This window comes from Triticum aestivum, chromosome 6B, assembly GCF_018294505.1.
Source record: "Triticum aestivum cultivar Chinese Spring chromosome 6B, IWGSC CS RefSeq v2.1, whole genome shotgun sequence".
Lineage (NCBI taxonomy): Eukaryota > Viridiplantae > Streptophyta > Magnoliopsida > Poales > Poaceae > Triticum > Triticum aestivum.
The window spans coordinates 99,124,523-99,135,332 of NC_057810.1; the positions used below are offsets into that span (position 1 = coordinate 99,124,523).

A 10,810-nucleotide genomic window follows, 5' to 3' on the forward strand; every position below is an offset into this window, starting at 1 on the left:
TTAGGTACTCAATTTGCTGGAACAAATCCGGTTTGCGTGAATTTGTTTTAGGAACAACCGGGAGAAACACAAGGTGCGTCTTCAGAGGCGGGCATCCTTTACCCTCCACTGAGTCACTGCTCTGCAAGTGAGAGAGTCTCATTCCTAGCATTCTGATGCGAACCTGTCATGATAGTATGTGCTTTGATGGAAGGATAAGATTGGCAGAGGCCTTCATGTCACTAGAACATCTCTTACTAACAAAATCCCAGCGATTTCCCGACTTCACTGTGGTTTCTTTGTGGGGTTCCAAGCCTGTTTACTGCGAGCACACTACGGTCACCACTAACACAGCCATGTCACAAATTTTCTTTGCAAGTGGTCATAAGAGTAACAACATATGACTTCTGTGCAACGAAGGCCACGAAATGATTCTGTTCAGACAGGAAAAACAACAGCATCCTGCATAGCACAGAACAGTAACATGGAACACTGTACAAGGCGTGATTTTGGGCCTTCCACACTTCAACGAAAATATTTACCCTGAAACTTATCTCTAACCCTTACCACTGCACAAAGAACCTGGATGCTAACAAATCAGAAACCCTCACATCGCACGGAACGCAGAAAACAGCACAAAAGAAGAAGAAATAAACTCTCTAATGTACTCGTCACCATCTCCCCGGCCCCTATAGATGCTCCTCGCCGATTCTCACAGAGCCTGGGGATTCGGAACTCCGGACGGGCTCGGCAGGTTGCTCATGCTCGCGGTTCGGAGGAGCTTGCGGAACTCGGACAGGCTTATCCGCCCGTCCTTGTCGATGTCGGCCTCCTCCAGCAATGGCTCGATGGATCCCTTTAAGCCCGTGTGCTGCACATTGGAATAAAACCCCAGTGAGAATGCTACCAGTCACAGTTAGTTTCTATGCTGCAGTTGTCGGTACTACTAGCATAATGCCCGTGCGTTGCTACAAAACTATAAAATACGAGGAGTTAGGTCACTGGCTTAGGAAATTGTCAAAATACATTGGCGTCATGCGGCCTTTGCTCGCGGTTCACTATTAAAAAGAACAAAAATACAACAAAGATCACGCGTCAGGAATTGAAGAATCTTAAGTGACCATGGTCCTTTAAGACACACCATTTCGAATGTTGAAACATATGAGAATAGTCAATAGACATTGGTAAGTTGACTGCACAAGGTCGTGGATCAGGTAGGAGGACAAGGTCCATCGTCGTTTTGGAATTACACTCTTCTTCTGTGATATAAAACTGAAATAACTTGGTTGGAAAGAAAGAAAAGTAAAAAGAAAAGCAAGAGCATTATATTGAGTTGACGTCGCATTTCTGCATTTGTTATTTGTGCCTAAGTGTTAGTCTCAGATGAATAGTGTATTGTTTATCTGTGTTTGGTCCCACATGTGAGTACAAATACATTTGTTTATTTATGTTCATGGAAGGTTGCTATTCTCAATGTGGGTGCATTTGTTTTGTTGGTCTCACATGTGAACTCACCACCAACTCCAACCTTTATAAGGCCCTCTTTGATTCATAGGATTCTCAAAACGCAGGAATAGGAAAAATAAAGGATTGGAGTGACATGCCCAGTTGCCCACTTGAATCCCATAGGATTAGCACAGCAAAAACAAAGTGAAAAAGAGGTAGGAGTGGATGCTAGATGTCCAATGAAATCTAGTACACATGATTCCATAGGAAAAATTCCTATAGGATTCAACGACCAATGTAGGAAAAAATCCTAAGGATTCTAATCCTTCAAAAATCCTATGGATTTCCTTTGAATCAAAGGAGCCCCAAGTAGGAAAGATACTGTTAGGTTTGTCTCGGTAAATAAATATTTAGGCTCTGAAATAGTAGTCCAAATATAAATGCCGAAGCATGCAACGTGGACAATCAAACAGCCTTCAAATCTGGGAATGCACCTGAATGGACTACAACCCGATGCATACTTCCTTTTTATGGTGGAAAAATCTTAATTTCTATGTGCAAACTCGAGGAATTACTCCATTCACTGAATATGAAGAACCAGATAGTTGGAAGCAAAGCACAATATGGAACGTCACCATTCATGAGAAAAAGAAGTGCAAAAATGGATTATGTGACATGATGCGTGAATCCAAGAACCAACATGAACACAATAGGAATCAGAACTTACCATTCTAAGTTCATCGGGGGTGATGTATCCATCACCATCCAGATCAAATTTGCTGAAAGCAGCTTGGCAGCGCAGGCCCCACCTTTCAGAGTCCAGCTCAGCCATCTGATGTATGTGGAGAGTTGCCGCAACAAACTCTTTGAAATCGACAAGGCCATCCGTGTTGCTGTCGATCTACCATAAAAATAAGATCAGTTGAGGTTTGTCAACTGCTTGCTGCGCATGGTTTTCGAGTCGCGACTCATGCGAGTCGCTCTGGGGCAGTGACTCGGAAGAAGTCGAGCCTGCGTTGTGACTTGAGTCGCAAGTCGACACTAAGCTGAGTCGACCATATTTTTGCGACTCATAGACTAGTCGTCGACTAGTCGCGACTAGTCGAGCGACTCGAAATCCAGGTTGCTGCGAAATAAAAGGGAGACCGAAAAGAAGTCTCTCAAAGCTTACCGCTTGAATGATCTCAAGAACACGAGGGCCCTTCAATCTCCAAGGAAGATCCTTCGCAAGGGCCTATTGAAACATACAAAGATCGTCAGCACCATCCAGTACCAGTGCAAAATGTTCACATATAAAAACGACTCTAAATCTTACATGCCGCATTTCTTCAATGCTAATTGATCCACTTTTATCAACGTCAATAGCATCGAATTGGTCCTTTAGATCCGCTAGCTCTTCCTCATTGACTGTACTTGCTAATGCCTGAACAAGCAATGGAGCAATATTTGTAAGGAACAGAATGAGAATACCATAAAAATATTTTTGAGACCGTGATGCTTACCCGCAGCGCAAATTGCTTAAAACGGCTGTACTTGACAAATTGGCGCATGTTATACAACACAGATATATCGACAGGGATCTCAGATGCATCTCCTCCTTCTCTCACCCATGGATGTGCTAATCATGTCAAGCACAATCAGAATTAGTAAACATGAAAGATGGTGAGTACTAGACATTCTTGCTGCAATCATCTTCCTAACTTGATGCTTAAAAAGTTTAAGCTACATGTTAACACCATATGTCTTTCTACAACCAAGTAAACTCCTATAAGATGATACAGCCTGGAAAAAAATGGTATTGCAGCAGACATCCAGTGTTTGACCTCACTAAAAAACCAAATAAAACTGAATAACTCACATGTGTTTTTTACATTTCATAAGGCTTCTTTTTTAGAGGACTTTATGTTACTCCAAAATCAGAATGCAACATCTGATTCTAGCATATTTTGAAAATCCCAGAAAAATTTCGTGATGAAAGACAGACTTGTCCTCAGGCTGTATGTATGCACAGCACTTGGCATGCAGATTGCAGACTTACTCATGTGCATTCTTTTTTGGCACTATGTATGTGCGTGTTCTCTCACGCAGAAAACAAGAATAGGCAAAAAATGCAACCCTAAGCATCATGTACACTAGCAAAGTATTGACATTATATTGGAACTTACAGAGAGCTTGAGCTGCTGTCAATCTCGCCCTTGGGTTCTTCACCAGTAATTTTTTAACAAAATCTTTAGCACTTGAACTGATGCTTGGCCAAGGTCGCTTACGGAAATCAGGCTTGTTTCTTAGAACCTGATTAAAAGAAATTAATAGAACACATAAGATCATGTATGCTATCAAGATTCTGTCTTTGCTGATATACATGCATAGAAATATTACACACAAAAAAAAATTGATGGTAGATTGAAGTGGACAGGCATATTACCCAACACCTTTTACTTGTAGAGTAAAATGTTTAACTTATGGTTATTTTCTAAATTAACTACAAATGTTCTGTCATGGCATGTGGGCCAGACTTTCTAGCAAGCCAGTAGGAAAGGCAGTAAATTGTTCTTTTTTTTGAAATACCCAGAATATTTAGACATGTTTTAAAAATAGTTATAACATAATTTGGCTGGAAAAATTATACCAGGAGGTAGTACTATAAATTTCTATGTTTAGGTGCCTGTCTTAAACTAAGGGGCTGTTCGGCATCGCTCCGCTCCACAGCTCCCGGAGCGGAGTTGGCGGAGCTGTAGGTCAAAATGGTGGAGTTGCCATTTACCCGCTCCGCAGATTACCGGAGCGGCCCATTACCGAACAGGGCCTAAGGCAATATACAAATTTCCCAGTAGCTATACCAGCAGCTATGCACAGATTGCCTGAGAGGATTGGCACCATAGATTGTGCATTTATACATGGTATTAAATAAAAGTGGACAATATTTTTATATATTCATTTCTGAGATGGCTAACGGTTGTATATTAACACGTCCAAATGATGGTAGGCAATTTAAGACTGCATTAAAAGGACAGACCCAGTGCTTAGAAGCTCCCACACCAGGTGGGGTCTGGGGAAGGACTACACAATTTAAGACTGCATTGTGTCAAAGAAATTGGCAGGCATCAGCTATACAGAAATTGCCTAGAGAGCAGAGACTGCACATGTTTAAGGTAACATTGCCACATTACATAGTGAAAAAGTTGCAAAAAACACAGCTTCTCCACTTTGTCAGTTCACTGAAAACACTATGATAAAGCTCACCACAGTCACCAAGCACAATTTACATGGAAGCATAACCAATGCAACACAATCCATTTACCTCCTTGAATATGCCATCCTCTGTTTTATCCCAAAAGGGGCGCCTCCCACAGAGCAAAATGTAAGTTATAACTCCTATGCTCCAAACATCCGACTCAGGTCCAGACCGCCGTTTTAATACTTCTGGTGCAACATAATAGGCACTGCCAACTATATCACGGAACTTCTTCCCTGTAATCATGTATTTAAGCGATGTATGAGCCAGAGCAATTACCGAGTTCGATGCCCCGTTAAGATTTGATGCGACAAGATACACATAACAATGATGCACATATACAAAAGACACTGAAGCAGGTACCTGGTTTTATGAAGTCTGACAAACCAAAATCTGTTGCCTTCAGAGGCGAGTCCTCCTTGGTTGATTTGAAAAGGAAGTTCTGGGAAGGAAAATAGGCACATTCTTACATGACCTGAGAAGTAGTGAAGTATCACCAAAACTGTATGCTAAGTGCCAAGACATCAAAAGCAATCGATTTTTACCTCAGGCTTCATATCTCGATGGACTAACCCACGCAGATGACACTCAGCAGCCACTTTGAGCATCTGCCGCACCACCACTGCAGCGTCTTTCTCACTATAGCGGCTGTTTTTTCTGTCAAAGGGTAAATGCCAGTGAGAACTGATTCTTCTTTTCACAATCAAAAGGTGATTAATGCAGACACCAAAAACATCAAGGCTAAAATTTGTGAGAACTAAAAGTCTAAAAGACACCACTAAATGTAGCAACCGAATGGCACCAGAAGAGAAAACGACATATGGAACAAGAAAAGCAGAATATATCTGATCTTACTTTGCCAAAATCCGGTCCAATAGTTCACCACCTTCACAAAGTCTGCAAGAAAAGGCAAAGAAGCAAGACTTAGTACTTGGTACTAGAGCATAGGAATGATTATTGATTATGCTTTTAAAAGAAAGAACTCCAAATATCCCTAAGCGTGATAGCCCAATAGATCATGATATATGCTAACCAAATATTTGTGATACAATGCAAGGAAACTGCGAAGAGTTCAAAACATACATGAGTAAGTGCGCTCAAAATTTGAGCATTTCATTACACTATACATATTCATATATTATAATGTCAAATTTAGATAGACAATACAGCTGGTCTACCCACAGTGTTATGAGGAATATAAACTTAATTTATCTCAGGACAAGACTTTGTCGAAAAAATCTCAGGACAAGACAGAATTACTAGGATTTAGAAGGAAAATTTCAGCAAGTGCATGCATGTGACTCTAGGAACAAGATATCATAATTTGTTTCGACAACTGTGGCAAAATAACACTGTTAAACCTGCAGACCATCATATCATTAAATGTTACTGAGAGCAAATTCTGCTAAATAAGTACAAGACTACTTACTCCATCACAATATACACATATGAATCGTCCTCGAATGCATTGTCGAAGTGAACAATGTTCTCATGGCCTTTAAGGGCTTTAAGAATCTTCACTTCTCTCTTTACATCTTCCACAGCAACAGGTCGGGTCATCTGTTATAAAGTCCATAAATATAATTATGTTAATCACATACTCCAAAGATGATGCAAAGCTGACAGATGTAAACATGTAATTGTACATTGCACGTATCCAAGATTTCAATTAGCTGCATGGATGAATATTAGCTGAACAAGACTCGACACCGTATCCATCTATAATAGAGGATAATGATTTATAGAACCATGTGCAATTAGCATTCATGCAGTGAAATCATTATGTTTTTATTAGTTATTATTATAGTTCGCAACATAGCAGTGTAGGTGCTACATTTTCTTTCCTTTGGAATAAGAGGTATAATTTCCACAGAAGGTTAATAACCAATAGTCAGTACACTTTCACAAGGATATCCTGCTGTCAACTTTCAATTGTTATGCATTCTGCCACAGAACGAACGGCCCATATTTCTAGCATACCTATGACCCGAATTTACCATGAAAGTCATTTAAGATTCCGTGGTGATTGAAATTTCCCTCAATGGCTTTGCATTTTTAGTACTCCCTCCAATCCATATTACTTGTCGCTCAAACGGATGTATCTAGATGTATTTCAGAGCTAGATACATCTGTTTGAGCGACAAGTAACATGGATCATAGGGAGTAGAAAATAATAAAGCAATACTGTCTTTTGAACCAAGGTACAAAGTCTTTGAATACATCAACACCGTGTTGATTAATACATGCATTCCCAGGTCAAACTGAGTGGAATGAAGAAAATGTCATCCGCCAATAACATGGAAGAAGCCAAGGAGACATTGTCCACTCCAGGAAATGGTTGGTGAGCTTACCAGGAGCAAAAGATTAGCTATCCTAAATGAACACCTACACCATATTATCCGTAAAGACTGCAAAAAATAATATCAAAACTAAAATCAAGGTTGAAAACGAAGACATATACGCTACGCGAAAACTGGAGCTCCATGTGAAATGTATTTCACAAAAATGGCGCTTCACAAGTTCTTAACAGGAACAAGAGACGCGGACAAGGTAGCGTACAAACTACTACTATCAACTATAACATTCTCCCTCTGAGGTTGGCATCTACGCAAACGGTCAGGAGTCAGGAGGAAGCGTCTTCACCATTTCGGGCAGAAGTAGAAGTACAGGTAGATGTGCCATTTTCAGGAGCAAAATTGGCGTGGTGAACAACTACTCAAGTGCCAAACCAGGAAGGAACCCGCGAAGATTGGCTTCACTCATGTACTGGACCCCCCAAAAAGGAAAGTGGACAGCTGCACCTATTGATGAATCGACAAGAGGAAGAGTGTAGGGCCTTGCCGACACGGAGGGTAGACCACCCTCCTCCACATATCATCAGCGACAGCAGCAGCATTCAGCAATTTCATACCGAGAATGGCGAGTAATTTCATTTCCCCCGTATAATAATCTATCTTCTAAAGTCTAAATCCGCGCAACGCCGCTGAATCGATGAGCCGAGTGATCTCAAGCTAGCTGAACGAATCACCCGACGACCGGCGGCGGCAACTGATACCGTCGCAATCTCCCGACCAAACGAAGACCGCGGGGAACCGAGCCGAACCGAGCTGCAGATGCGGGGGGAAATCCTGAGAAACGGACCTTGGCCTTGTCGATGCGCTTGACGGCGACGCGGTCCCCGGAGAGGCGGTCGACGGCGGCGAAGGTGTAGCCGAACTGGCCGTGGCCGAGCAGGCGGCCGACCTCGTACCTGCCCTCGAAGTCCCGCTCGTAGCCGAACTCCACCGCGGGCGCCTCCGCCGCGCCCTTCTCCTCGGCCTTGCCGCCCCTCGGCCGCTGCCGCCGCCGCCGCTCCGCGTCGGCCTCCTGCTTGGAGGAGGACAGGCAGGCGCCCATGGTGCCCGGTTCTCGTCGTGGCCGTACTCGTCGTCGGAAGGGTCGTCGTCGTCGTCGTGGTCGGGGGCGCGGGGGTTTGGGGGTGGGAGCTCAGCATAGGGAGGGCGCGGGCGAGGTATATAGGGGCGGGGAGGCGGAGGCGGAGGAGGGGGGTTTGGGTCGGGTGGGGTGGGGGAGTGGGGAGGAGGAAGGTGGAGAGGAAGGTGAGGGTGGAGCGGAGGAAGGAGGAGGGGAGACAGCGAGAGGGGAAGGAAGAAGAGGAGGCCTTCCCGTGTGTCGCTGGTCAGTCGGTCAAACCGTCAAACTGCCTCGCCTCCCATTGTCAACACACCTCCCTACCCTCTTTCAGACCATTTCTTCCCTTCTGTTCTTGTCTCTTTCTTTCCTTGTTTCTCCTGGTGTAACATAATTTTTATGTTTAGCTTTTAGCTTGTTCTTATATACTACTCCGTTCTAAAATATAAGTCTTTGTAGAGATATCATTATGGACCACACACGGATGTGTATAGATGCATTTTAAGCGTAGATTCACTCATTTTGCTCCGTATGTAGTCTATAATGAAATCTCTACAAAGACTTATGTTTAGGAACGGGAGAGTAGTTACTTGTCTGATTATTCGTTTTGTTTGGTGTCGTAGACTAACTTGTAATTATCTGGTTAGAAGGATGTTAGGGCATCTTTAACGCTGTCTGCGGATCTGTGGATATATGGATGCCGGAGCAGGCCATCCAACGTTGTCCGCATACATTTCAAACACCTTTTCAACAAACCGAATGAAATCCATGCAGACACAAACTAAAAAAAGATAAAACCATGTGCATGTCGGGTCGCGCGGATCTCCTGTCACATGACACAGATACACTACCCTAGTCTACGACCTGCCGCGGCGGATCCCTTTGTTTTCCCCATGTCCAGCAGATTGCCGTAAGCCCCGGAGGTATATTCTTTCCTGTATCTTCCCTATTTTCGATTGCGCCGCTCATCAGAGTGGCAAAGGGGGTGCTTCAGCTGGAGGGAAGGGAGGCTCCTCCGCTTCCGTGGAGGCCAGGCGGGGTCGACAATGGTTTGTGATAAAGAACCGGACAATTCATCGGTTGTGCAAGCCGGTGACGCGCCGGCGGTGGCCTTCCTGGGACCCAACCAGCGGTGTCCTCATGTGTTCTACTTTACCTCGACGTTGGTGGTGGACGTGGACGCGCTGGCCAGCGACTCATCGATCTCCGCATAGCCGACTTCTTTCTCTGCCGGCAGGTCCTCGTTACGCACGCGTTGACGGCGAATGATGCGGTCGCAGGCACGAGAGGCGCGTACGACACGGCATCGTCCACGGGAGCCGCAATCCCCGTGCCGCCGTGCCCTCCCTCCCCCCGGCCTGGAGCAACCCGCCACTCCCCCACTTGCTACGTCGGGCTAGACGAGGGAGATGGACCAGCGAGTTGCCTGGATCGCATCCGACGGGCTCAGCGGGCAACCCCAGCCAACTTTAACGCCGGTGAACTCCTCTTCTTGCTCGTCAGGTGCCATGGAGATTGTGGAGAAAATGTCCTCTCCCTATTTTGAACGATTCAATGTCCTGCCAATTTGATGCTTCATGAATCGTCTGGTTCCCCTCGATGATCCACTTTTCTCATTTTACTTGTTCGACCACCATTTCATATCTCCCATTCCTTGCCTCATTCACCACTCCATCGAGTGTCCTCCAGAAGCCGTCCAAGGCCGTGGAGGTGGCTCACCGCCTTCAGCAACAACATGTGTGATGGAGTACATCTCCAGGATCTATGACGACGAGAATGAGCATGAGGTGAAGCAAACATGCATGGTGTAATCTGTAATGTTCCGGACGCTAGCTATAGCTAAGATCTAAAGTAGCTCCACAGAACAACACTAGTCTTATTCTCAAATTGCTCCAAGCTAAGAAGGAATTTCTTATTGCTATGTTTAACTTTGAGGTTCCTTGCTGATGAGCTCCTAAAAAACAAAATTCCTTATATTTTTATATGTGCAGTATGTCCATCCTATTAACCCGGATGTTATACATGGCCTTTTGAGATTAGAGGGAGTGTACAAAATAATCTTTGTACTATGGTTTTCTCAAAAAGAAAACAAGGAAAAGTAATAGTAGACACTAGTGTTGGGCATGCTTCCAACACGGTTGGTAGATCATCATTGGTAGGTGAGATATTAGTTTCTTTATTCCAGAATCGGTATATGCAAATTTTATCAGGGACGAAGGCGCTCATAGTCCTTAAACATCTACTCCCTCCGTTCCTAAATATAAGTCTTTGGAGAGATTTCACTATGAACCACATATAGAGCAAAATGAGTGAATTTATACTCTAAAATGCATCTAGATACATCCGTATGTGGTTTATGATGAAATCTCTACAAAGACTTATATTTAGGAACGGAGGGAGTATCTTTCTCGAAATATCTGAACATGCATTGAGCTATCTTACACAGGTGTCAGCTAACGATTTGTATAATGTGCTCCCAGACTAGCTAAGCATGATCGGCCAGTGCTAATTTCCTGGTGGTTCTATACCAGCAGCCACTTAATTATAATAATACTACTCCCTCTGTCCCATCATATAAAAACACGTTTCATATTATGTGACGGAGGGAGTATGAATTAAATTTGATTTGATTGCCTGACAGCGCTATGTTGGTCGTCTCTCCTCTGCAGACTAGATAGGGAGGGATTAAGCAGATCAACTGTGTCATGCCAGGAAAAAACTTTTGTAATATATACACTC

At 43.8% G+C, this 10,810-nt stretch overlaps 1 protein-coding gene across 1 annotated transcript; it reads right to left on the reverse strand.

Annotated features, from left to right (window-relative positions):
• Window positions 1–313: 313 nt before the first annotated feature.
• LOC123136011 (calcium-dependent protein kinase 4) lies at window positions 314–8,151 on the reverse strand. Its single transcript, XM_044555285.1, has 12 exons — window positions 7,802–8,151; window positions 6,090–6,220; window positions 5,516–5,557; window positions 5,206–5,317; window positions 5,024–5,102; window positions 4,727–4,896; window positions 3,591–3,717; window positions 2,928–3,043; window positions 2,741–2,848; window positions 2,597–2,659; window positions 2,153–2,326; window positions 314–850 (listed from the first exon to the last, which is right to left on the reverse strand). Exons 1-12 carry the CDS (start codon window positions 8,054–8,056, stop codon window positions 692–694), a joined length of 1,536 nt encoding a protein of 511 aa, XP_044411220.1. The 5' UTR covers window positions 8,057–8,151; the 3' UTR covers window positions 314–691.
• Window positions 8,152–10,810: the final 2,659 nt, after the last annotated feature.

Excerpts from the sequence above, each read along its gene's own strand:
- LOC123136011 (XM_044555285.1), bottom strand. The coding sequence starts at position 8,056 with ATGGGCGCCTGCCTGTCCTCCTCCAAGCAGGAGGCCGACGCGGAGCGG. Across the intron at positions 6,221-7,801 it reads AGCGCATCGACAAGGCCAAG|ATGACCCGACCTGTTGCTGT; the intron begins GTCCGTTTCTCA and ends ACTTTATAACAG. Across the intron at positions 3,044-3,590 it reads GACAGCAGCTCAAGCTCTCT|CACATCCATGGGTGAGAGAA; the intron begins GTAAGTTCCAAT and ends TGACATGATTAG.